Genomic DNA, 24810 nt, shown 5'->3' on the forward strand with positions numbered 1-24810 from the left:
AAGGGCCATCCAGTCCAACCCCCTGCCATGCAGGAACTCTCAATCAAAGCATCCCTGACAGATGGCCATCCAGCCTCTGCTTAAAGACCTCCAAGGAAAGAGACTCCACTACACTCTGAGGGAGTGTGTTCCACTGTCGAACAGCCCTTACTATCAGGAAGTTCCTCCTAATGTTGAGGTGGAATCTCTTTTCCTGCAGCTTGCATCCATTGCTCTGGGTCCTGTTCTCTGGAGCAGCAGAAAACAAGCTTGCTCCCTCCTCAATCCCTTCAAATATTTAAACAGGGCTATCATATCACCTCTCAACCTTCTCTTCTCCAGGATAAACATAAGCAACTCCCTAAGTCGTTCGTCAAAGGGCATGGTTTCCAGACCCTTCACCATTTTAGTCGCCCTCCTTTGGACACACTCCAGTTTCTCAATGTCCTTTTTGAATTGTGGTGCCCAGAACTGGACACAATATTCCAGGTGGGGCCTGACCAAAGCAGAATATAGTGGCACTATTACTTCTCTTAATCTTTCTAGACACTATACTTTTATTGATGCAGCCTAAAATTGCATTGGCCTTTCTTTAATTATGGGGAGAAGATAAAATATATTTTATTTTTAGTTTTTTGTGGGTTTTTTGGGCTCTGTGGCCATGTTCTAGAAGAGTTTATTCCTGATGTTTATTACAGCTGTGATATTGCTTTATTCTGAACTATTGACTCATGTGTTAATGGTCTAAATTCAATTGCTAATCCCAACTAGAGCAGAATCAATGGCTGAATACTAGAACCAAGATTTAGGTATATCCCATTAATTCCATAGGTCTACTTCATCAATTCAGTCCCAGATCTCCAGAGGACCTCACTTGGTAGTTTCACATAGATAGATATTTCACAGAAAGGGAGACAAACCAAAACCTTGTAGAAAACCACATAAGTTGCTTCCCAGTAGTTTGCACATGAATGCAAAACCACTGAATGGAACCACCAAAGCACTATGCCTCCAAATCCTCATTCTGATCAGTATTTTAAAAGCAGCTAAAAGTCCAGGAAAATTAGCATGTTGTGTTCCTTTGTCCTCCTTTCCACTCAAAATGCGGGACAGCCTTTCTCAACCTTTATATTCTGGAAGAACCCTTGAAATAATCTTCAGGTGTCAAGGAACCCCTGCACCAAAATGACTGTATCTACAGCTCAATAATGTTTATTTCCCCCCCCAGTCGCAATCTCCCATTGGAACTCCCAATGACGTCTTTCAGAACTCTTGGGCTCCAGAGATCTCAGGCAGACTGAGGGGCCCTGGTGTAGAATTAGGTCTCTGAACCTTGGGAAGAGGGGAATGTGCTCCATGGCAGCCTCAAAACAACACACGGACCACATTTTGGCCAACTTTATACAGCAGCAACCAGCAACATAACCAAAATAGAAAGAAAAGCCATCAAGGACCTCAATTCAGATCCAGAAATCATCATTCTCCCAGCAGACAAAGGCAATGCCACAGTAATCATGGACACAGAACAATACAAACAAAAAAAATCAAGGAATGCCTGGATCCTACAATATACAAAAAGCTGAAACAAGACCCCACCAGCAAAATCACCAGAAAAACAAACACCCTGATCAAAAACTTCTCAATTCAGCCAACCACAAGACAAAGTTTGTGCAAATCTGAGGCTCGCCCACCAAGACTCTATGGACTTTCCAAGATCCACAAGGATTCCATCTCACTCCGACCCATAGTGAGTGCTATTGGATCCCCCACATATGACTTGGCCGAGTTTCTGGCCACACAATTACAAACCCATATAGGGCAGACCCCCCACTACATCAAGGACTCAGCTCACTTCATAGGAAAAATCAAGAACCTGGGACTAAAACCTGGAGACATTTTAATCAGCTTTGATGTGGTCTCCCTGTTCACCAAAATCCCCGTAATGGACACCATGATACTCATCCGACAGATTTTTCCAGAAGACATCACAGCCCTGTTCGAACATTGCCTCACCACAAGCTAATTCCAGTGGGACAATGGATTCCATGAACAGACAGATGAGGTAGCAATGGGAAGCCCTCTGAGCCCTGTGATAGCAAACTTTTACATGGAACACTTGGAAAAGCAAGCCCTGGAAACAGCAGCGAAAAAGCCCACAACTTGGTTCTGATACGTGGATGACACTTTCACCATTTGGAGCCATGAAGAAGAAGACCTGGCTGTGTTCCTGAACCATCTGAACAACATCCACCCTAACATCCAGTTCACTATGGAAAAAGAAAAGGAAGGAACACTGCCATTCTTGGATGTCCTAGTCATCCGTAAACTGAACCAACGTTTGGGTCACACAGTATACAGAAAACCCACACATACAGACAGATACCTGCACAAAAACTCCAATCATCACCCAAGACAAAAAAGAAGCACAGTCAAAACACTGGTAGACCCAGCAAAAAGCATCTGCGAACCCCACCTCTTGGAAGATGAACGGAAGCACTTGGACCGGGCTCTACAGGCTAATGGTTATTCCAGCTCAGACATCAGAAGGGCTGCCAGGCCCAGGAATACCCAGAGAAGTGAAGACAAGCAGCCACCCAAAGGGCAGGTATTTTCACCATACATTAAAGGAGTCACAGACAGAATAGGCAAAGTGGTGAGGAAGCACAACCTGCAAATGGTTTACAAACCGACAAAGAAAATCCAGCAAATGCTTCGCTCAGCCAAGGACCAGAGAGACTCTCTCACAGCCGCAGGAGTTTACTGCATACCATGCAGCTGCAGAAAAGTCTACATAGGGACCATCAAACACAGTGTACAAACAGGAATCAAGGAACAGAAGAGACACTGCAGACTGGGCCAGCCAGAAAAATCAGCAGTAGCAGAACATGCCACAAACCATCCTGGGCATAAAATACTCTTTGAAAACACTGAGGTTCTGGACCATGCCAACCACTACCATGTCAGGATGCACAGGGAAGCCATTGAGATCCACAAACATCTGGATGATTTCAACTGGAAAGAAGAAACCCTTAAAGTGAACAAAATTTGGCTACCATTCCTGAGGAATAGCAAAATAAGGAGTCAGCAAATGCAAATGGGAAACCACTCAGAGTCAGGGATGCCGGCCATGAAAGCCTTCGACTTCACAAAGCAGGTTTTAATTGAACCAGGGCTAGCACTGGGCAACAATGATTTCCTCCAACGTCTGGCTTGAGAAGAGCGTGTTTTGCAGGGTTTCCAGAGGCCCTAACTCCCAAGGAGGAGGTTTTATGGCTCAAAATAGAGGACGTTTTGGAATTCTTCCCATGCTCCGAATCAGACGACTGAAACACAGTGGGGCCCTTGGTAATCCACTGGGATTTGGCTCCAGGGCCCCCCTCCAGGGATGCGAAACCTCTGGACGCCCAAGTCCCATTAAGCACAAGGGCAGGGTGAAAGATGAATAGTTTTGCCTTGTGTAAAATGGCAAAAACAAGGCTTGCTTTTGGAATCTGGCTTATTATATCTATATACAGATAGATAGCTCTTTTTTCTCCTTCATTTACATTATTATGCCATTTATTTCTAATCTTGTATATATGATTTTAGTTGTACTGAGGTATGTAATTCTTTTAACTCTTTGTCTGGCTCTTTGCTATGGGATTCTGGGAGTGCCCCACAACAAACTCCAACTCCCAGAATCCCATAGCGAAGAGCCAAGACACTTAAAGCGGTGCAAAACCGGGTTATCTCTCCAGTGTGGACGCAGCCCTGGCTTTCCTGGCTCTTTCTCTCTCTCTCACCGCGTAGACTCCGGTGATACCGCTCCAAAGTCTGCTCCAGGTCGGGCTCTCCCACAGCCTCCCTGAGGAGGAAGGAGTTGGGGCTGCACGCAGCGGCCCTTTCCGTGACCGCCGCCGGCTCTGGAGAGTCCTCCATTGGGACACAGCGCCAAAAGTTTCTTCAGAAGAAGCAAGAGGACAGTCCTCTCTCTCGCTGGCGCCGGCGCTGCTTCTGACGCCGTTCTGAGGCAGAGAGGCTTCAGGGTCGGGTTAATATAGGCGAGAGGGGTCTCCCAGGCCGATACTGAGGGAGGGCGTTGCTTAGCAACCGAAAAACGGTCCCTCGTAGGGGAGGTCCTGCTTTTACCGGTCGAGGGTGGGCGGGGCAAAGAGAGAGAGAGAGAGAGAGAGAGAGAGAGAGAGAGAGAAAGCTTCCTATCGCGACCGGCATGCAACGCGGCCACTTGGGCGTGCGCTTAACGACGCTTTCGCCGCGCTGCCTGCTGGGAATCGTAGTCCCGTGTCACAGCGAGGCCAATAATAATAATAATAATAATAGTTTTTTTTTATTTATGTCCCGCCTCTCCGTCAGAATCGAGGCGCCTTACAGCTGTAATAAATTGCATACAATATAAAAGTAAATCCCATTATTCCCCTCCCTCTTAAAACAATATAACGTAATCATCATAAAAACATAAAATGAACATATTCACTGCAATAAAACCATTAAGCAACAGAGGAAATCTTGATCACACACAAAAACCCTTAGGTCCAAAACACACACTGCAGAAATAACCCAGTTTGACACCGCTTTCACTGCCCTGGCTCAAGGCTAGGGAGTTGTGGGAGATGTAGTTTTGTGAGGCATTTAGCCTTCTCTGGTCAAAATAGGAGGAGGAAAAAACACACACCAAGAACTAGCTATACTATATATCACTAAGTACAAACGTAGTGATATATAGTATTCCTATTTCTTGGGGGGGGGGTTCTTCCTATTTTGACCAGTTACTGTGTAAGCCTCCTGTTGTGTTGGTTTATGTAGCCTTCTCCGCCAGAGATACCTCTGGTGACACAATATACTACATTTCCCAGTTGTTAGAGCGGTCTCAAAGTGGATGATTACTGCAATGTGTTTTGGACCTTACTCCCGCTAAGGTGCCGGTGTTACCCTGCTCTAGCAAAAGACAAAAGGGCCCTGTAATTTCCCTCCAATTAATATTTATTTCAGTTAATACTTACTAATAATTATTATTCAATTTATAACTATTAATAGGGTGCCTTGGCATTGTGGGGTGGTGGTGGGCTGCCATCAATACTACAACAGGCGGATTTTCTGTATGGAAGGAAAACAGGTCTTGAGGAAATTCAAAGGTCAATAAGTTTTATTGTAGGTAAATCTTCCGGGGTTGCAGTCAGAGATGTACATTGTACCAATGCACAACGCCATCCAGTTGTCTGGCTGTGTTTTTATTCTTTCCTTAAAAACATAGAATTTCAAACTGAAAAACCCGCTTTTACCATTCTTCAACTGTGGCATTCCCTGGGAAGCCCAGGGGATGCGCCCCCTCCCAGGATAGCAATGTTTACCGAGAATGAGATGTGATAGCCCCGCTGGCAAACCACGGGGCCATGACTCGCCTTCTGGTTGACAATGCTTTATCCATAATTGGATGAGCCCATGTTGATTCGGCTGAGCCAGTGTACACATCCTGCTCCCTCTGCTAATTGGAATTCTCCTGAATACACATTGGTCCCTGATTCCGCAAATTGCCTTCTGATGTACTATGAGATAATGTAAACCTGATGTAACCCTGATGTGAATAAAAAGGGCTGGCCAAGACCTGGCCAGCTAAGTTTTGCACCCCCATTCCTGTCTCTGCGTCTCTTTGCCGCAACATTCAACAAGAACAGAGAACCCCACCTTTCCTCTGTGCCCTTTAAGGGAAACAGTTAATACTTTGTTTTTTGTGGGTTTCTGGGGCTATGTGGCCATGTTCAAGAAGAGTTTATTCCTGACCTTTCATCCACATCTGTGGCTGGCATCTACAAAGAAGATGCTGCAAACTGAATTCTCTGAAGATGCCAGCCACAGATGCTGGCGAAACGTCAGGAATAAACTCTTCTAGAACATGGCCACATAGACCCAAAACGCCACAAAAAACTATGGATGCCGGGCATGATGAAAGCCTTCGACTTCATAGTGAATACTTTATTTCCAAACCAAGGCTCTCTTCCTTTTTTCCCTCCAGGGTGACCAGTCGCCCTAACCCTAAAAGGAGAACAAGGCACCACAAAATGTAGGACATTCAAGGAAAGATGTAGGACACATGTGGGGAAATGGAGCAGAGAACACAATAGGGGGAATACAGCACAGAGTCAGTAAAGAAGTAGTACAGGGATACAGGGTTAATCTAAATGAATTTAAGTCTCCAGGACCACAATTCAAAAAGGATGTTGAGAAGCTGGAGTGTGTCCAAAGAAGGACCACCAAAATGGTGGAGCGTCTGGACACCATGCCTTGTAAGCAAAGACTTAGGGAGCTGGGGATGTTTAGCCTGGAGAAGAGACAGTTAAGAGGTGATATGATACTGTTTAAGTATTTGAAAGGGTATCATATTGAGGATGGAGCAAGCTTGTTTTCTGTTGCTCTAGAGATTAGAATGCGGAACAATGGATGCAAATTGCAGGAAAAGTGATTCCACCTCAATATTAGGAGGAACTTCCTGACAGTAAGGACTGTTCAACAGTGGAACACACTCCCTTGAAGTGTAGTGGAGTCTCCTTCCTTGGATGGCCATCTGTCAGGGATGCTTTGACTGAGAGTTCCTGCATGGCAGGCAGGTTGGACTGGATGGCCCTTGAGGTCTCTCCCAACACATCGACCTATGTGCTTCTATTCCAAAAATGGTTAAAGTGCTGGCATCCCACAAAAGCAAGCCCATTTGCTATTGGTTATCACCCACAGAGCACAACAAGCGGTTAAAAGCATATTAAAGTGGGTGCAATGCGGATTTGGCTATCAAAAAGGAGACAAACAAATCCCCATTGCCAGTGTAGAAATACCTTTTCTGACCATTCTCAAAACTGTCATTTCTACAAGTGCTCCAGGAAGGGGAGGGGAGGGGATACAGAGGGGGGATCCCCTTTGTCATAGAAGCCCCTTTGCAAACTCCAAAACCACACACACACACACACACACACACACACGGTCCATAAGCCTGCTTGAGTCCATGCCCTCCTTTTCCAGGGCATGTCCTCCATTTCTCCCTTCTGTCCAGGAGGACTTCCAAAGGGTCCTCCCTCTCCCTTCTCCCAGCAGCTCTTCCCTTAATTAGAGGAGGAAAAGTAGCCAGGAAGCTTAAAGAGGGGAGTGTGTGTGTGTGTGTGTGTGTGTGTATCCCTTTAAGGGATGAGAGCATTCTCCCTCTTTGGCACAGCAAGGCACCCTGAGAAATGAAGTCATCTGAGGCTTGCTTTCCACACTGCTGCCATGATGAGAAGGGAGTCAAACTGCAAGCAAAATGGACATGTAAATCCAGTAATTTTGCAAATTTGCTCATTTGTTGATTCACCTCCCATTCTCCCTATATTCTCTCTGGATTGGGTGCAGCATCATGGGATAAGCAGCTGTGAAGTTGTCTCTAAAGCCCTGAATGACCCTCCACTGTCCCCACTTTAACTCTACAATTTCCCTTGTGTGATAAAGCCCTATGACCAGATGAACTAAGTCAAAAGGTATCAAAAGAACTGGCAAATGTAGGGGTGAAACAGACCACCCCTTTGCGCTGCCTTCCAGGCAGCTTGGCAGCACAGCAGTTACATTTTTACATGGAGTGGCCATAGTGCAGACAGAAAAGCCAGCTATTTGCTGCTCCCTTTTCTGGCAGCTTCAAGGGGGATTGGGGAATGCAATTGCAATTCCCTAATCCAATTTAAAGCCACCTTTTCTGCCGGTCTATTCTGTCCTGTAATATTGGAGCCACTGGCAGTAATCTTTGAAAACTCCTGGAGAACAGGAGAAGTCCCAGCAGACTGGAGGAGGGCAAACGTTGTCCCCATCTTCAAAAAGGGGAAGAAAGAGGATCCAAACAATTATCGTCCAGTTAGTCTGACATCAATACCAGGAAAGATTTAGAGCAGATCATTAAACAGAGAGTCTGTGAACATCTATTATTATTATTATTATTATTATTAACCTTTATTTATAAATAATAATAATAGATGTTCACAGACTCTAGAAGGCAATGCCATAATCACAAAAAGTCAACATGGGTTTCAGAGAAACAAGTCATGCCAGACAAATCTAATCTCTTTCTTTGATAAAATTAGCAGCTTGGTAGATGAAGGGAATGTGGTAGACATAGCATATCTTGATTTCAGTTAGGCATTTGACAAGGTTCCCCGTGATATTCTTGCTAACAAACTAGTAAAATGTGGGCTAGACAGTGCATCTGTTATGTGGATTTGTAATTGGGTGACCAGATGAACCCAAAGTGTCCTCGGCAATGGCTCCTCTTCATCCTAGAGAGAAGTGACCAGTGGGGTGCCACAGGGTTTGCTATTCAACTTCTTTATCAATGACACGTATGAAAAAAATCGTGGTCATAGGTTAGAAAGCTGGTCCAAAACTAACCAAATGAACTTCAACAGGAAGAAATGTAAGATACTGCACTTAGGTAAAAGAAATGAAATGCACAGGTGTAGGATGGGGGACACCTGGCTTAAGGAGATTACATGTGAAAGGGATCTAGGAGTCCAAGTAGACCACAAGTTGAACATGAGTCAACAGTGTGATGCGGCAGCTAACAAGGCCAATGCAATTTTAGGCTGCATCAATGGAGCATATCCAAAGGAGGGCCACCAAAATGGTGAAGGGTCTTGAAACCATGTGTTATGAAGAATGACTTAGGGAGCTGGGGGTGTTTAACCTGGAGAAAAAAGGTTAAGCGGTGATATGATAGCCTCGTTTATATATTTGAAGGGATGTCATATTGAGGAGGGAGCAAGCTTGTTTTCTGCTGCTCCAGAGAACAGGACCCAGAGCAATGGATGCAAGCTCCAGGAATAGAGATTCCACCTCAACATTATGAGGAACTTCCTGACAGTGAGGGCTGTCCGGCAGTGGAATATGTTGCCTCTGAATGTATCAAAGTCTTTCTTTGGTGGGTTTCAAACAGAGGCTGGATGGCCATCTGTCAGGGATGCTTTGATTTGGATTTCCTGCATGGCAGAATGGGGTTGGACTGGACGTCTCTTGCGGTCTCTTCCAACTCTGTGATTCTATGGCATGATCAAATAAAAACACTCAAAACACTTATGTAGATTGCAAGAAAGACGCTTTTTAGGCATTCTCAAAATGGAGGGCATTTTGGGGATCCCTGTTTGGAGAGAGAAGCCTAAAATGTAGGACATGTCCTGGAAAAAGAGGACGTGGCTGGTCTCTCTTTTCACTCTTGTGCCTTGTCTAAGAACTCGACGCTGGCGCAGCAGCGCAGAACACGCAAGTCGCCTCGCGCATGCGCAGTGCCTTCTTTGGAGGAGGGAGGGGGAGCAAAGCAAGCCACGGGGGGAAACCGTTTACTTTCCCCTTCACTCTGTGCTTGTGCGCGCGCTCCCTCTCCAGCGCGCGCCAGAGGGAGAGAGAGAGAAAAGGAAGAGTGCGCCTGCGCAGTAGCCTCTGCCTCCCTTTCGCCCGCGCCGTTAGCTGCCGCTATACGCTGGGAATAATAATAAGAATAACGTTAGAACGGTTAGCGGAGGCAGAGCGAGAGAGAGAGAGAAGATGGATCCCGAGCGTTAAGGGTGAGTGAGTGGGACGGTGATGATGTGGCCCCGAGGAGGAGGCCTCCTTTCCCCGGTGGGGAGCGACCCTTCCTCGCCTCTTTGTGCCTCCCTCCCTCGCCTCCCTTTTAACCGCCGCCGCCGCCGTTTCTAGGAGTGCCTTCCATCCCCCATCTCTGCCTGCTTGGCTCTTTGGGCCATCGCCTGGGCGACTGCCGTCCCTCTCCCCTCAGCAGCACGGGCAGGAATCTGGCCCACTTGGGACACAGATGGAGCCACTCGAGCCTCCCCTCGCCTTCCTCCGAGGGAGGGAGGGAGGGAGGGAGCAGCCCCCCATTCTTTCCCAGCGAGGCCGCCTCCTCCTCCTCCTCCTCCTTGCTCTGGTTTCCTGGCTGGAGCCCTCCCTCCTCCCGCCCCTCTGCTTTGTGGCTCTGGGGGTCTAGCCCCCCCTCACCACTCTCTCGGGGCGGGGGGGTCCCTTTGTCCACTTGCTCCCCGGGAGGCTCCCTTCGGGGGATGGGCCCCAGATATGCCATCACATATATATATATAGGATTTATACTGTACAGACCCACAAGAGCCTCTACAACTCATCGGAAGCTCTCTCTCTCTATATATATATATTTATATTTATATCACCCATATATATATATATATACACACACACACACACATATAAAATATCTGTATCCCCTCTCTCTCTTTCTCTATATCTGCATATATGATACAGACCCACAACAGTCTACAACTAATCAGAAGAAATGTATGTTTTATTTATCTGTCTATCTTATATATAGATATAGACATACACCCCCCTCTCTCTATATATATATGTATCTTCTCTCTCTTTTTCTCTCTCTGTGTATGTATATATAGGATACAGACCCACAACAGCCTCTACAACTAATAGGAAGATATATGGCCTATATATATCTATATGTGTCCCCTATATATATGTATCCATTCCCTCTCTCCCCCCTTTCTCTCTCTGTGTATATATATAGGATACAGAACAACAAGACCCTCTACAACTAATCAGAAGCAATATATATATATATATATATATCCCCTCCCTGTCTCATATATATATATATATATATATATATATATATTTGTATCCTCTCTCTCTTTCTCTCTATATGTATATATAGGATACAAGAGCCTCTACAACTAATTGAAAGCAATATATATATATATATACACACTCTCTTTCTCTGTATATATAACATATATATATATTCATATCCTCTCTCTTTCTCTGTCTATGTATATATAGGATACAGACCAACAAGAGTCTCTACAACTAATCAGAAGCCAGTCAGTTATATACCTTCCAGCAAATGGAAGCCTGTGTTGGTTCAAAGGATCATCTGAGCCTTTTGTATTCCAGCCTTCCCTGCAGCTTCAGTGTGAAAAGCCATTAGTTGTAAGGGCTCTTGTGGGTGTCTATCCTTAAAAAAAAGTGTCCCACCAAATTGAAGGTTATGTGTGGTTTAAATTAGAATCTGAGTCTTTTGTGTCCCACCCGGAGAATGGAAAGCCCCCTCGGGGGATAAGATATTTTTTAAAAAGAGATTCCTATTACAAGAAGGATCTTTTTTGTATTAAACAAAAGATAGACATTTTCTCTGATAACATTGGTATATATGCTTTTGTGCAACCTTTGGTACACATAGTTTTGTGTCATCTTTGGCCTGTAAGGAGAGTCCACAGAGAAATGCATATGGCTTCTCAAAAGATACACATATCAGGGAATTAACGGCCTTTTGTATAAAGCATCATCCCAGAAAGGTTCATGTTATGCACATGGTCGGCGTCTAGTCCGTTGCAGCTGGATTGGTTGCACAGGCTATTAAAAAAAATAAAATCTTGGAGTGGTTTGAAATATCCAGCGCTTTATGAAAGAGGAAGATGACTCGACGGAGGAAGCATCTGACAGCTCCGCAGATGAGCCTCCTTTTGTGATCTCATCCACTCATTGCTTGGAACCGGATGCTGGAGATGGGGGAAGGGAAGAGGAGGGCTGCTTTGGCTCCGGAGCGTTTTCTGGTACAATGTGCATTTACAATTCAGCCCATCTAGCCTCTGGCGTCAGGTAAGAGGATGCTTTTGCATCTGGGCAGGGAATTGTTAAATGCAATAAAATGGCTGTGGCTGCTCAGAAGATGGAACTCACATACAAGAGCTATTAAGAAAGCTGAGGGCTTGAGTTACTCTTGTTAGCTTTCAATTAATTTTACTGCCAGCTAGACTGTGTCAGACAAAAGCCAGTATGGTTTTCCTTTCAGCTGTTAGAAAAGAGCAAATAATAATCAGGCAGTGTGCCTTCATATTTTGAATACTCTCAATCCAGTTGTTTTCTCATTCAGGAATAGCAAAGCATGCTCTTCATAAATTATTTATCTGAAGCAGGATACTTCAGTTTTTAACACAACTGAGAGCTTTATCACACTAGTGAGAAAATGGGAGTTAAACGCAATGTAAATTAAATTTGGATATAAACAGAACTTGTGAATTTGGGAAGTTTATCACACTGAATTGCTGCTAAAACGAAATAATGCGAAGTTAATCCGAATGCAAAGTGGAAAAAACCAGCAGCTTTTTAAATTCAGTTTGTTCCAAATTTAAAAAGCTACTGGTTTTCTCCACTGTGCGTTCAGATTAAATTCGCGTTATTTCACATTAACTGTGACGACATATGATAAACTTTGGGCATTTCTGGGTTATCTTCACATTATATCACATTTAACTCCTGTTTTCCCGTGGGATCTCGCTAGTGTGATAAACTCATAAGTCTTGAACCTTTTTGGTGTTAGGCTTTTGTACTACTCTGCAAGCAAAAGGGGTACTGCATTACATTAATGAATGGGACCTACATTTGAATGAACTACAGCCCTGTTAAAGAACATAGTACTCTTTAGTGTAACAGTTATTATCCATCTGTTCTGAATGTAAGCTTGTGATGAGTGGTATTTTATCAATAAATAGTTAAAATGTTTGAGAAGCTTGTGAATAGCTTGTAACTGACAACAATAAAAATAAAAGGGGTAGTGCTTCAGTGTTAACGTGTCTTGAGTTAGAAACTAAAAATTTGGGGAAATGCCTCATGTTAATCTTTATTGTACATTAAGTGAGGTTGATTATGAAGCTTGCCCCCTAGTATAAGGAAATCTGTATCATTATGAACTGTGCAGTAGTTGGCAAACAGAAGGACCATAGTAAGGGTTGACAGAGGTGTTAGGGACATTAGAGGGCAATGGGGAGAAGGGGAGAAGAATTTGAACAAGTAGTCCAGAAGATGCAGTTATTCAGCTAATTATTCAACCAGCTGGATTGTTTGGAAGTCTATTGAAATAACGAGGAAAAAGATCAATTAAATTCATGGTTGTCATTTTGAAAGTGAAATAGTTATCGAACAAGTACACATAATACATGCCTCTTTAAAAGGTACTGATTTCTTTCTGAATTAGAGTCTGCATGTAAACTGGGGCCCGTTACAGACGGGCCTAATAGTACGGACTCAGTCCGTACTAGGGTTAGAAAGGGGCGTCACTTCCGGACACCCCTAACCCTAGCATGGACTGAGTCCGTACAAAATGGCGGCGCCCATTCCACACGGGGGCTGCCATCTTTACGTAGCGGACGCACTGCATCCGCACGTCGCTCGGCAGTTATGACGCCGTGAGTGTGGCATTGGCACCTCACGGCGTCATAGCAGCGACGCATAGAGAAGCACCATTTTGGCGCTTCTTTTTAGCTGCGCCGGGAAGCCTCGCGGTTTGGCCGCTGGGGCTTCTCGGCGCAGCTAATGATGGCACAGGCAGAGCGCCGCTTTTCGGTGCTCTGTAACGCGCCTGGGATTATAATCTAAAATTTTCAAATGAGTGCAGCCCACTTGCCTTTTGTCCTGCAGAATTGTATCTTAGAGCCATGTTCTACTGTATGCACGCAAACAAGGGTTGCAAGTAGGACTTCTTGTTTTTAAGATTAAGGTTGTAGGGGTTGCTTGCTTATGTTGTCAGGTACTAAGGCCCCTTGTACTTTCTTCTGAGTAAATTTTCATAGGACTTGGCTGTAGCAACAGTTCAGAACTTTCCAAAGACAATGCTTCACAATAGCAGGTCAGTTTGTCAATTACATTAAACTTTCTTTGTTAAATGGAAAGAAAGTTTTAGAGCCTTTAATATTCATAAACTGACAGCTGAATCATTGCCAAATTCAAGGTACTGTACTATAGTTCCAGGGCATAGAGTGGAAATGCAGACTACATTATAGGAGCTCAGGGGGCAAATTTAGCAAGAGACATGATCTGAAAGAGTGGTCAAGAAAAATGGAATAAGTGGGATAGTATACAAAACATTTGCTCCTTGTCTCTGATGATTTCTTAATCCCTGCATCCTGTAAAAAGCTCACAGTAATACAGATGAGACATTAATTATTGTGTTATTTATAATCTTAGCCGGCAGTGAGCTCTTTCAGCTGGGTGTTTTCAGACAGAAAAGGCATTTTAACCTAATCTTCAATACATCATAATTCAGTTTGAAGAAACTGTGCATATTTTAGTTTTCATGTGTACCTGTATTATCCTGTTGAACCCAACTTCTTAAGTTACATGCTTGAAGTTTAAGAGGTCAATTTATTTGTTTGTTTATTTAATATGTTTAGTGTGTGACCACTGCATGATTCTTCTCCTGTCTCATCCTAAATAGTTTGCGGCTTTTCTTCCCACTTACTTCAGCTTCTTTATTATTAAGTGTTTTTAATATTCCTGGTAGCGTGTTTTGGATGTTGATACTTATAAATCACTTCAAGCCACTCCTTTGTGAACAAGAAGGAAATAACTTGTTTTTACAGAAAGAATTTATGATGGTATCTCTTTTGGAAGTGGGTTCTCAAAGCTTGTGGTTACAGTATGTACATCACTTGTTACAAATTGATTTTGTTTCATTTCACTCAATGACTTCGGTTACACTGTGTTTTAGTTCCTCACACGCACCTTTCAGTAAAGCTGATTCATTAGGAATACAAATCCTATGAACCTCTAGCTTTATTCGTAAGTTACAATGCCACATAATAAGGTAGTTTTGAGCCTTCCCTTTACTGGCCCTCCACTGCTCAAAGAAGGTAACACTTTAAACTAATAGCATAGTACTTCTTTTGTCCTTTTTAAAATCCTTTCTCCTTATATGGGAGTCTGAATCCCATCCAGGCTGAATTTTTATTCCCAACTGCACTCCTGGCAGTTCTGTGACACACTCCTTCGTGTCATTGGACTTCCTTTGTCCTTTTAAAACCTTTCCTCCTTACATGGGAGTTTGAATCCTATTAAGAGTTATATCTCAGTTCTAACTGCACACCTGGCGGGTCTTATTGCACTCCTAACAGTTTCTGATGCACTCCCCAGTGTCACTGGGACTTTGTCCCTTTTAAATCTTTCTACCTTACATGGGAATCTGAATCCCATTAAGGCACAGTTCTGACTGCTCTCTTAGCAGTCCTTGACACACTCATCCACTCTCAATGGCTCCTCCTCCTTTTTATAGCCGCTCATCAGGCAGGCCCTCACCCTTTTGCCAGCCTGGCTCCGATTGGCTGTTCTGAATATTCCATTTTGCCAGAGTCTCTCTACATTTTTTTTTTTTAAATAGTCTATTTTATCCACTACGTAGAGTGTCCTTGTAGGGTCTGTCAGTTTTATCACTGGATTGTACCGTTGGAGAGGCTCTGAAAAGTTTGCTTAAACTTTCTATATTCTTAGGATGTCTGTTTTCAAGGGGTCACTGAACAACAGTTGTTGGGGAACTAGAATACAGGATTGCACTCCCTGTGGAAGCCTCTGGGTGGTCACTGTGAGAAATACAATGCTAAACTGGATGGATCTTTGGTTTAATCAAGCAGGGCTCCAAACTAATGCTTTTAATTATTACATTTACTTCTTTTTCTATGTTGAAGGCTCATAAAGGAGTTTTAGGACACTAATAGAATAGAGTCAGAAGAGAGGATTGAAAATGTAGTCCAACACTGCATATCTAAAACATTCTCAGAATATCCTCAACACTTTCAAGAAGAGTTGCCATAGGCAAGTTACTCCAGTGCTAATTCATACTTGGGCTGTTCAGACTTCAGAAGGCTAGAGGCTGCTGTCCTCACAGATGGTGGTTTAAAGCAGAGGGGAAGGCCAAAGTAGATAAGTTATTCTTCACCTCATGGTTTGGAAATTGAAATAATGGTTTCAGTTCTCTATGCAATTTATGCTAGTGGTAGTTTGATGTGATGTCTCAGTTAGGCAGGGTTACACAAATCCTGCTTGTTTTAGTTGTTTGACCAAAATTTGTGGTCTTCTTGCCACTTCAGGACCTTGACCTCCCTCTGCATCTCTGTGCAAGGCCAGAGACAATCCCCAGCTCCAAAGTGAGCTGTGATTATCCTAGTAGTTGTGGCTGGCCTCAGTGACTGAATTCTGTATTGGAACTTGGAGCGGTCAATTGTTTGGTGTTGGGCTATAGAAGCACTTACTGCACTCATCAAAACCAAGCTACATAGGCCCAGTACTCCGATCAGACCAGTATCCAAAGACAGTCTCTTTTTGTACTTTTCAGGTTGGAGCTGAAGAGAATGGTAGGCTCTTCTCTGTAACTGCATCACACCCAGACAACACAACTGCAGAAATGACCCATTCCTCCCATAGCTGCAAGCTGTAGAGCAAAGGTGGAGCTCTTCTCAGCAGCTGAAGATGTACTTGCCATAGTGAACATAACTGTGCACTGCTAAAGGTGATCGTTATATTAAGAAGAACTTCATAGTTTGAACCATTATTTCTTTTCTGAGCTCAGTTAACTGGAAAGGAACTTCCATTTCTGTCTGTGCAAGTCGGAATTATAAAATACATACTTCTGTGTAGTCTAATTTTGTCAGGGATATATTTGTACTCTTCTTTGGCATCTTTTCTCCACCAGGAGTAACAAACAAAACTGCTATTTTGGATACAGAGTAATTCATAGTGCCATAAACAGTAATTTTAAGAAATATATTCCTATAAAATATATTTTGCTGAACTGAGCCTTGTCAGTGGTTTGTTAAATTGTGATTATTTACATACAAGAGATCAGTAATTCAACTGGAGTTTTCCTCTGCTTCCTTGGCCCTTCTGCCTGCTCAACATTATATGCCTAAGCTCTCTTACAGTATAAATTCCTCCTTCTCTTTTCATGTTGTGATACACATTTTGTCTTACATATTGGGAATGATTTTTATTATGATTTTCCATATTGGGGCAAACTTACTGTTTTGCATATCAGAGCATACTGACTGGATCTCTGTTTTTTTCAAATGCCATGGGTCTTAGCTAAGAAGGAGAGATTTGCTGTAGTTAAAATTTTGGCAGAGAAGGAGTTTTGAGCTGACCTGCACTAAACGACTAAGTTTGTCCCTGCACACTTTAGTAGTAGCACACAGTTCATCCTGCTCAAGAGTCCAAAGGACCGGTGGTTATCCCATGTTCTTTTAGGCAATTGTTTTATTCAAACCTGTTATGCTCATATATTTGTAAATAAACAGATGCTGCAAAGATAACCATAAGTCAATTCCTAAGGAACAAATTATGTAAAGAAGAAACTCTCTGGCACCTGCCACTGCCATGGTTGCTTACAAGCTGTCCCTACAATGTAGACACTTCACATAGAGCAGAAGTGGGAATCTCAAGGCTCTTCTACACACACACACACAGGCCACCTTGGAGAAGTTTTAACCGTGAGGAATAGTTTTGTTGGGAAACGCTATTTTGTACATCCGGAAATAGCCAAAACAAAACAAAACATTGGCCCTCAAACTAGCCAGAACATTAATTCTCATGCCAGATAATGGTGGAGGTGCAGCCCACCAAGCAACAAGAGGATTTTCTGAATGTGTTAACCTCTGATGTGGAATCTCTATAAAAGTACATGTGTCTGTATAGCATGTTTCATTGAAAACCATTCACCATGTTTAGATCCAGACTGATCCAGTAGCTGAATTAGTTGTTAAACAGTTGAATTTGTAACTGATATGTCCTTAGTATTTACTATGCATCACAGCAATCAAGTCTGTGGTAGAAGTCTTGTGAACAGGTGATAGCATGTTAAGTCTGTTTTATTATTACTTCCAATCTGCTTTCAATTTACTTTAGTATCTTCTAGCTGTGTTTGATATTAATGGGCTCTTCATTGCAGAATTTAACATTACAATTTTCTGATATTCTTTCACCAGTTATTTCCAGTACTATAGCACTATAACTCTCTTTAGCACTCTGAGTTTCAAATTTCCCCCCAGCTTGGCACCAACTATTCTCTGACAGTCACAAACCCACTATCTAATGTGTCCCAAACCTTAATATGTTTCTGAAATCACTTCAGACAGCTGCTTGTTGAAACAAAGTAATAAATTCATGTACAAGGCAGGCTGAATACAGTATCTCTTTTAGTGGATGGTGTTCACAATTGTACAGTTTATAAATACTTTATTGGTTACACAGTTTAACAGTTTCTTTAGCTTGTCTTTGTAATTATTTCTTTATAGCTTTATACAGGACACCCTTCCCTTACACAGGGGATTCGTTGTGAACCCCCCCCCCCCCCATGTAAGGGAAGTTCCGTGAATGCTTTAAAACAACAGGGCTCATGGATGCGACAGCGGCATGGTGCGCATGCCACGGGCACATGTATGTCTTTTATTGCGAGCTTTCAGCTTACGCCATATAAAACATGCCCAGGTATGATGCAGGCACATTGTATATATATTCCCTTACAGATTAAGTTCTCACAGAACCTGTATTTAAATTTTTGTATCATATAATCCTTCTGATTACCTGTGACTCCACAAGTCACCAGACGCTATGTAATCTCCCGCAGGACACTACAATAATTTAATTAAGGACACTTTTTGTCCCTTTCTTGGGTACCTAAAACCCTTTCTAACTGCCCTCAGGGCAGCCTAACCTAAGCTCAAGGGCTCTTCACCCCTCAGGGAACACTGAACACCAACCCCTTTCAAACCTGCTCCTCCCTCTTATATACTCACTTCTGGGAGCAGCCCCCACCTTTTCCTGGCTTCGCTCCCATTGGCTAGTGCTAAGGTTCTAATCTCTTGTCTCCACAACCATCTTTAACAGAGATAGATAAGTCTTGCCTCAGGTTCCCAGTCTCTCTACAAGTCTTGTGAGACTGAAAACACTTGGTGAGGCTCTTATGTCCTTATTAATATGGTGTTGGACTGCTTTCATGTGCATGCACTGCTTATGAAACAAGCAAAGAGGAAAAACAGGTGCCAAGCCCAGATCCGGCTATGGGGATGGGGGGCAGGAATTGAAGGAGCAGATTGTTGAAAAGCAACCCAGCAAACTTATCCCAGCTTGAGGCATGCAGAGGTCAGTCTACCTGACTGGCAGAAGAAAGAAAAGACTGCTTGAAAATTCTCTACACCTGCTTAGCCTTGGCTCAGTCTGGAGTTGGTGGATAACCCAAGATTGGGCTGCTGGGGGCAGGTATGGGAGCAGATTATCAAAAAGCAACTCAGCCAGCTCCTCCAGGCTTGAGCCACACACAGTGGTTGTAGGGCCATATCATGCAGCTTCATCTTTCTCTTTCCCCCTATCTGGATGGACCTACCTCTGCATAGAGGTCTGCACCTGGGAGTAGTTGATTGGGGGGTTGTTCTCACTAGGTGAAACCCCGCGTTCTGAATCGAATCCAAGGAGTGGCGTTCCTATTAGGATCCGATTTAAACCTAGAACGGTTCTAGAGCAACCCGCAATCGTCTCCACTACAAATCGAATTGTAGAGCGGAATAAAATTTTGATTCGAGTTTTCCTCATTTAAGGCGTGTTAAAAAAACACTAGGGTCTGACCTACGTTTTTCCATTGATTCGATTTAGGAACCGGAGCATTTAAATAGGAACGACAGCCTTTGAAATTGCGTTAGATGAATGGGAGGAGCGGAGTGCGATGGGGCTGTCCTTGGGGGAGTTGCCCTTTCTGTCCCCATCCGTCTGGCTGTTGCCATTTTTGCTTCCCTCACCCCGCTGTGGTCTTTCAATAAGAGATAAGGATTATTTTTATTTTTTATTTTAATGGTTTACAGGTGCTTAATCTCTTCAGCGCTTTAAGCGCCTGAAGTCTCGGCTGCTCAAGCGCCTGCATCTGCCAAAGGAGTACAAGGTTTCCCCCGGTGGATTGCAACCTCCCCTCTGTGTGGGGAGAGCCCATTTCTAACGGAGGAGAGGCAGGAAGGGAAGGCTCCTCTCAAAGAGGCATTCCCTGCCCGCTTGGGCACTGATCTCGCCCAGGCAGGGAAGGGAAGGCTCCTCGCGAGGAGGCATCTGATCTCACCCAGGCAGGGAAGGGAAAGCTCCTCGCGAGGAGGCATCTGATCTCGCCCAGGCAAGGAAGGGCTCTGATCAATGGGGGGGGGGGGGAATAGAGCCTTTCTCCCTCCATTTCTCAAATGGAATCTGCCTTCTCCTCCAACCCTGGAAAGAGAATCTTTGGGAAGAGTGCTCCCTCCCTGCTTTTCCAGCAGCCTCCTTCATTGATCTCTGGGCTCTCTGAAGGGATTCTCCCTGGCTGTCTTGGGAGACAGGATGCTGCCCTCCAAAACCTATCCCATAGTTCCTCTGGAAAGAGCTTCGCTTTTTGCCAGAAGCCTCTCCCATTGATCTCTGTGCTCTCTGAAGGGATTCTCCCTGGCTGTCAATGAAATGGAAACGATGCCAAAAGATAAATCGCTTCCAAATATTCCGGATTAACGTTACGTCATTCTGACGTACTATTGATTGACAGCTCCAAATAAGGTATGGAGGAGGAGAATCGCTTTATTTAAACACCGATTTCATGCCAAGTAGGAACGCTTGCAGGTAAAAACTTCGATTTAAATAACCAGATGGGAACGATGAACAAAGCGATTCGGATAGCGGGATAAGAACAGTGTTATTTTGAATCGATTTTATTAAAAACGTTGTATTTTAAATCGTTTCAAATCTTAAGTGGGAACAACCCCTGGGTTGCTTTTGGGGAATGTGGAAATCCATCCAGAGCGCTCGCCTAAGATCAGGCCACCAAGGGGAGGCTATGGGGCAGCTATATTGTCAAAAAGCAAGCCAGGAAACACCCCTTCACTTGAGTCATGCAAAAGCAGATGTGCAGCCATTTCAAGCAGCCTTGTTCTTCATTCTCCTCCCAGATGGGCAGACTGACCTCTGCATTCCCCAAGTGGGGAGGAGTTTGCTGGGTTCCTTTTCAATGATCTGCTCCCTTGATTTGTCATCCTCCAGAAGCCTGACCTGGGGCTGGCATCTCCCCCCCCCCCCCCATGAGTGCATGCATAGATAAGTGGTTCAAAGTAAGCTTCCATAAGCAAGAACTGACAAAAGCCTTCTGTTACAATGCTTGCAAATTACAGTACACTCGTCTTTCCCTGTTCATGGACTTGGAGTTCACAGTTATGGTCCTTTGTAGATGGCAAGCGAGGTGGGGCAAAATGGCACGTGTGAGAGCATGCTGCCATTTTGACCAATGGGGCTCGAATATCTATGGTATTTCAGATTCGTGGATGTGTGTGTCTGGAACAGATCTCCCGCGAATCGGGAGGGACATAACATCTATATGCCTTTCATGTAACCAAAATATCTGAAAGACTATCTCTGCCCATATGAACCTGACTGTAATTTGAGATTTTTCAGCTGAGGCCCTGCTGCATGTCCCACGACACGGGGGCATCCACACTGATCAAATGACCAGAAAGTCCCAGATTTTGTTTCTGTTCTTTCTGCTTTTATTTTGGAGATTCATACACATTTTGCTTATCCCAGATACCTTAATGCTGAATTTTTCAAGCCCTGTCCCTTTGTCATTCTTTTTTTTTTAAATAATATTATCTTGAAATAAAATTTTATGCATTTCTGCTGTAATGATATTCATATTTTCATAAGTGAAATGCTCATGCATTCTTAATGTATCATCAGCATGTCTTTGTTGGAAAAAAAACAGATGAGTTGTTAAATTTAATTTGATAAACAGTTTCCTGCAGTTTGAAAATTCCAATGTAAAATGCCCCCTACCTCTTGAGCAATCTTTCTCCACATGGCTAAAATGAACAAATTTTTGAGAGGTAAGCCAAAATAATGTGATTAAAAATAAAGTACATTTAATCAATTAAGAGACGATTCTTACTACTACAACAACTACTACTATTTCTTCCCCCTCCTCTTCCTCCTTGAGAGATTGAGATTATTTCTGTAAATCATCATTTAAAATAGACAATTCTTAATTCCCACTCACCCTTCTTACAGTGCACACAATTTATTTAGTTAATTGAAATATTTTTATCCCCAGATTTGAGGGCAGTATAGATGTAAAATCATTTTAAATAGTCTAAAACAAATTAAAATAGAATTGAAAGTTGTTCAAACAGACTACAAGCATATTAGTTTTATCAGATAAAATTAATTTCAAAAGTATTAAAGTCTAAAAATATGTATGTATAAATTATAGAGGAAATCAGTGAGGCTCAATAAAAATAAAAAACAATGGTTAAACTTTGGCTGGAATGAAACCACTATTAATGCATTCCCCCCCTCCCCCCCCAATAATGGGCCCTGTAACAAAATGTTGCTGCATGATTTTTTGTTGTTGTTCAGGGCACCAACCACTCGATTTTAACCTTCACTCATTTTTCTTCATGTTTTTCTCATTTTTCTTCATATTTTCAATGAGTAGTCTGTATTCTGTGCCTGTGTAGTATGCTCCTTTTCCTTTTTTGTATTATATATTTATTAATTTTGACATAAACAATCTAATTCACAACCAAAACCCATAAACATTTAGAAAGAAAAACAAAGAAAACTTAAAAAGAGAGAAATTAAATAAGATACATGTAATGTACATATGTAACTTGAAATAAACTAATACATAATACTAAAACACGGTAATTAAGCACTAGATACTATTAGTGGAATATGCTCTTTTTCACTGGGGTTTTTGGCATGATGGGAGCGGGGGAGAAATGTGGTGATCCCACTTCTGCCTAGTTATCATTATATCAAAATCTTGGATTTCTCCCTAGATAATATGTGTGCAGTTCTCTTAGGCCATTGAAGAAAAGCTTACTGTGCCATTCCATGACACAACCTGTCTTGAATAATCTGATTACTTTATAGAAGCAGTAGTGAATAAGTGGATAAAGGGAATTAAAGATGGAATCTTAACCTTATTGACTTGAGTATTACAAGGGCACAATGTCAATGTGTCACTGATTAAAAAGATATCCATTAAATTCCTAGATATTTTCATATTGTTGCTGATTTTAACCTTGAAAAGCTGGCAAATGTACACAAATGTCTTGTTCAGATCCTTCAGTGCCTGATTCCTCTCTGTGCTCCTTTGAAGGGAAGCTCTGAAGTGGTGCCACTGCCACCATATTCCCATCCAGACATTCAAGACGGTCTAAAGTGATGATGAAGCAGAGAGAGGGGGGGTGTGTGTCAGTGCTTCTTTTAGGTTCTCCTGGGTTGGATTAAGACAGGGGTAGGCAACCTGCGGCCCGCGGGCCGGATGCGGCCCGGCGAGGCCTTGGGACCGGCCCCAGCCCAGTCCTGCCGCCGATTGCCGCCGGGGCCTTTGGTGTCTCGCGCGAGGGGCATGGTGGGGCAATTGTCTATAGAGAAGCCTCAGAAACATGCATTTATCTTCACATTTTTTAAAAAATCAGCAAATTTTTTCACGTGTCCTCCATTTTTTATTTAAAAAGTGCCCTCCATTTGAAAATTTTGTCCTACATTTGTCCCAGTTTATTTATTTATTTATTTAATTTTAAAAATTTTATTTAATTATTTATTTTTTGGCTTCGGCCCCCCAGTTGTCTGAGGGACTGCAACCCGGCCCCCGGCTCAAAAGGGTTGCCTACCCCTGGATTAAGGTCTCATCTTTTGCCATTCAGTGCACCCAGAGATTCCTGGAAGTGCTGATTAGACATTTTTTGATTCCCTACTTTTCCCTTTTTTGTTTGAAACTGGGAGAGGAGAGGGAAATATAAACATGCTGAAACATCTGGCAGAAAAGTCCTACCTAGTGTTTATATCAGGAACTGTATGATCTCAGAATGCATGATCATGCTTGGGTCTCTGAGTGATGTCATCTAGCCCACACAGAGTTTACGGCTGAGGAAACTTACCTCTCCCTTCATACAATTCCAGCATCCTTTCTATGGAGAAATCTTGAGGGGAGACACTTTGTGGTTTATGCCGAATGAAGAGATAACTCGTACCCCTTTCAATATGCCAGAGGACTTGGGGAAGGAGCTAGCCCCACTACATTCCTATCGGGGCTCAGGAATGGGAAGAAATGTTTAGGTTTTGTACATGTCCTTGGTAGGCTCCAAGGAAGAGACTGTTGCTCTACTGTGTTAACTGTGTGCAATGTAATACGTAGGGGTGGCAAGATCAAGACAATCACAAATGATGGCTGACTGCTGACAACCCCCAAAGTTTCTAGGCCTTTGGCTAAAAATAGCAAAACTATGATTTTCTGGAATACTCCTCTTTAAAAAAAAATTAAAAATTTAATGAACAATGTGGGGGAGGGGGTTGCCTAACTAATAAGATAAAGGATCAATCACTATATTAATGAAAAACAGGCCACAACAAACCTTACCGTTAACTGTAATATCTAGACATCATACAAAACTTATTTCCATAAATCTTGATGCTTTGAAGGGGGTGAGAGCTCTTGCGACTGGACATTAACATATTCAATAAGGGGAAACCGCTTTTCAGGAAACAAGACCTTATTGTGACCAGCTATTTTTAATATACTGTTCTCTTGTTTTTCCATCAACCAAATATTTCATACCCATCTCCACCAAGTCTCCATTGAGAGATTGTCCATTTTCCAGTTCTTAGCCATTTCCAATCTTTCAATAGTCCATACCACCCTGAACACATCTAGTGTCATCTGATCTTGGAATATTCTTCTTTACGCTAAAGGCTAAGAGTCTCAAGCAAGTGCTTGAGGCTGAACCTCTCTAACTTGCAGCTGTGTCTGAGGTCCCCCCCCCCCTTCTGAGTGAGGACAATAATTTCTGACTATAACCTTAAACAAAAAACAAGAGCATATCAGGGATTCTTTTGTTTTGTAGTTTAAATTAAGAGTTTTGTTTGTATCAGTATTTTAGTTCAGATATTGGCAACTACAGTATCTGTAGATCATGCAAAATTGGGTTACACCCATTCTTCTGGCTGCAAAATTTAACTTTAGTCCTGAAT

General features: G+C 43.0%; 2 protein-coding genes across 15 annotated transcripts in view; one reads left to right on the forward strand and one right to left on the reverse strand.

Annotated features, from left to right (window-relative positions):
* SDCCAG8 (SHH signaling and ciliogenesis regulator SDCCAG8) overlaps window positions 1-4035 on the reverse strand; it is a 181120-nt gene extending 177085 nt beyond the window's left edge. For all 3 annotated transcript variants that reach the window (XM_089529829.1, XM_089529827.1, XM_089529828.1), the window contains exon 1: window positions 3762-4035. In XM_089529829.1, coding sequence (XP_089385955.1) covers window positions 3762-3897 — 136 coding nt within the window. In that variant the 5' untranslated portion in view covers window positions 3898-4035. The remainder of the gene's footprint in view (window positions 1-3761) is intronic.
* A 5486-nt stretch (window positions 4036-9521) lies between these two features.
* The window catches only part of CEP170 (centrosomal protein 170), a 127136-nt gene continuing 111847 nt past the window's right edge, over window positions 9522-24810 (forward strand). For 11 of the 12 annotated variants that reach the window (XM_089529814.1, XM_089529816.1, XM_089529819.1 and 8 more), the window contains exons 1-2: window positions 9522-9542; window positions 16121-16294. The gene's annotated coding sequence lies outside the window, so the exon portion shown is untranslated. The remainder of the gene's footprint in view (window positions 9543-16120; window positions 16295-24810) is intronic. The other variant, XM_089529815.1, reaches the window with a different exon arrangement.

Source organism: Sceloporus occidentalis, unplaced genomic scaffold (genome assembly GCF_023333645.1).
Source record: "Sceloporus occidentalis isolate IW3139 unplaced genomic scaffold, rSceOcc1.0.p SCAF_6, whole genome shotgun sequence".
Lineage (NCBI taxonomy): Eukaryota > Metazoa > Chordata > Lepidosauria > Squamata > Phrynosomatidae > Sceloporus > Sceloporus occidentalis.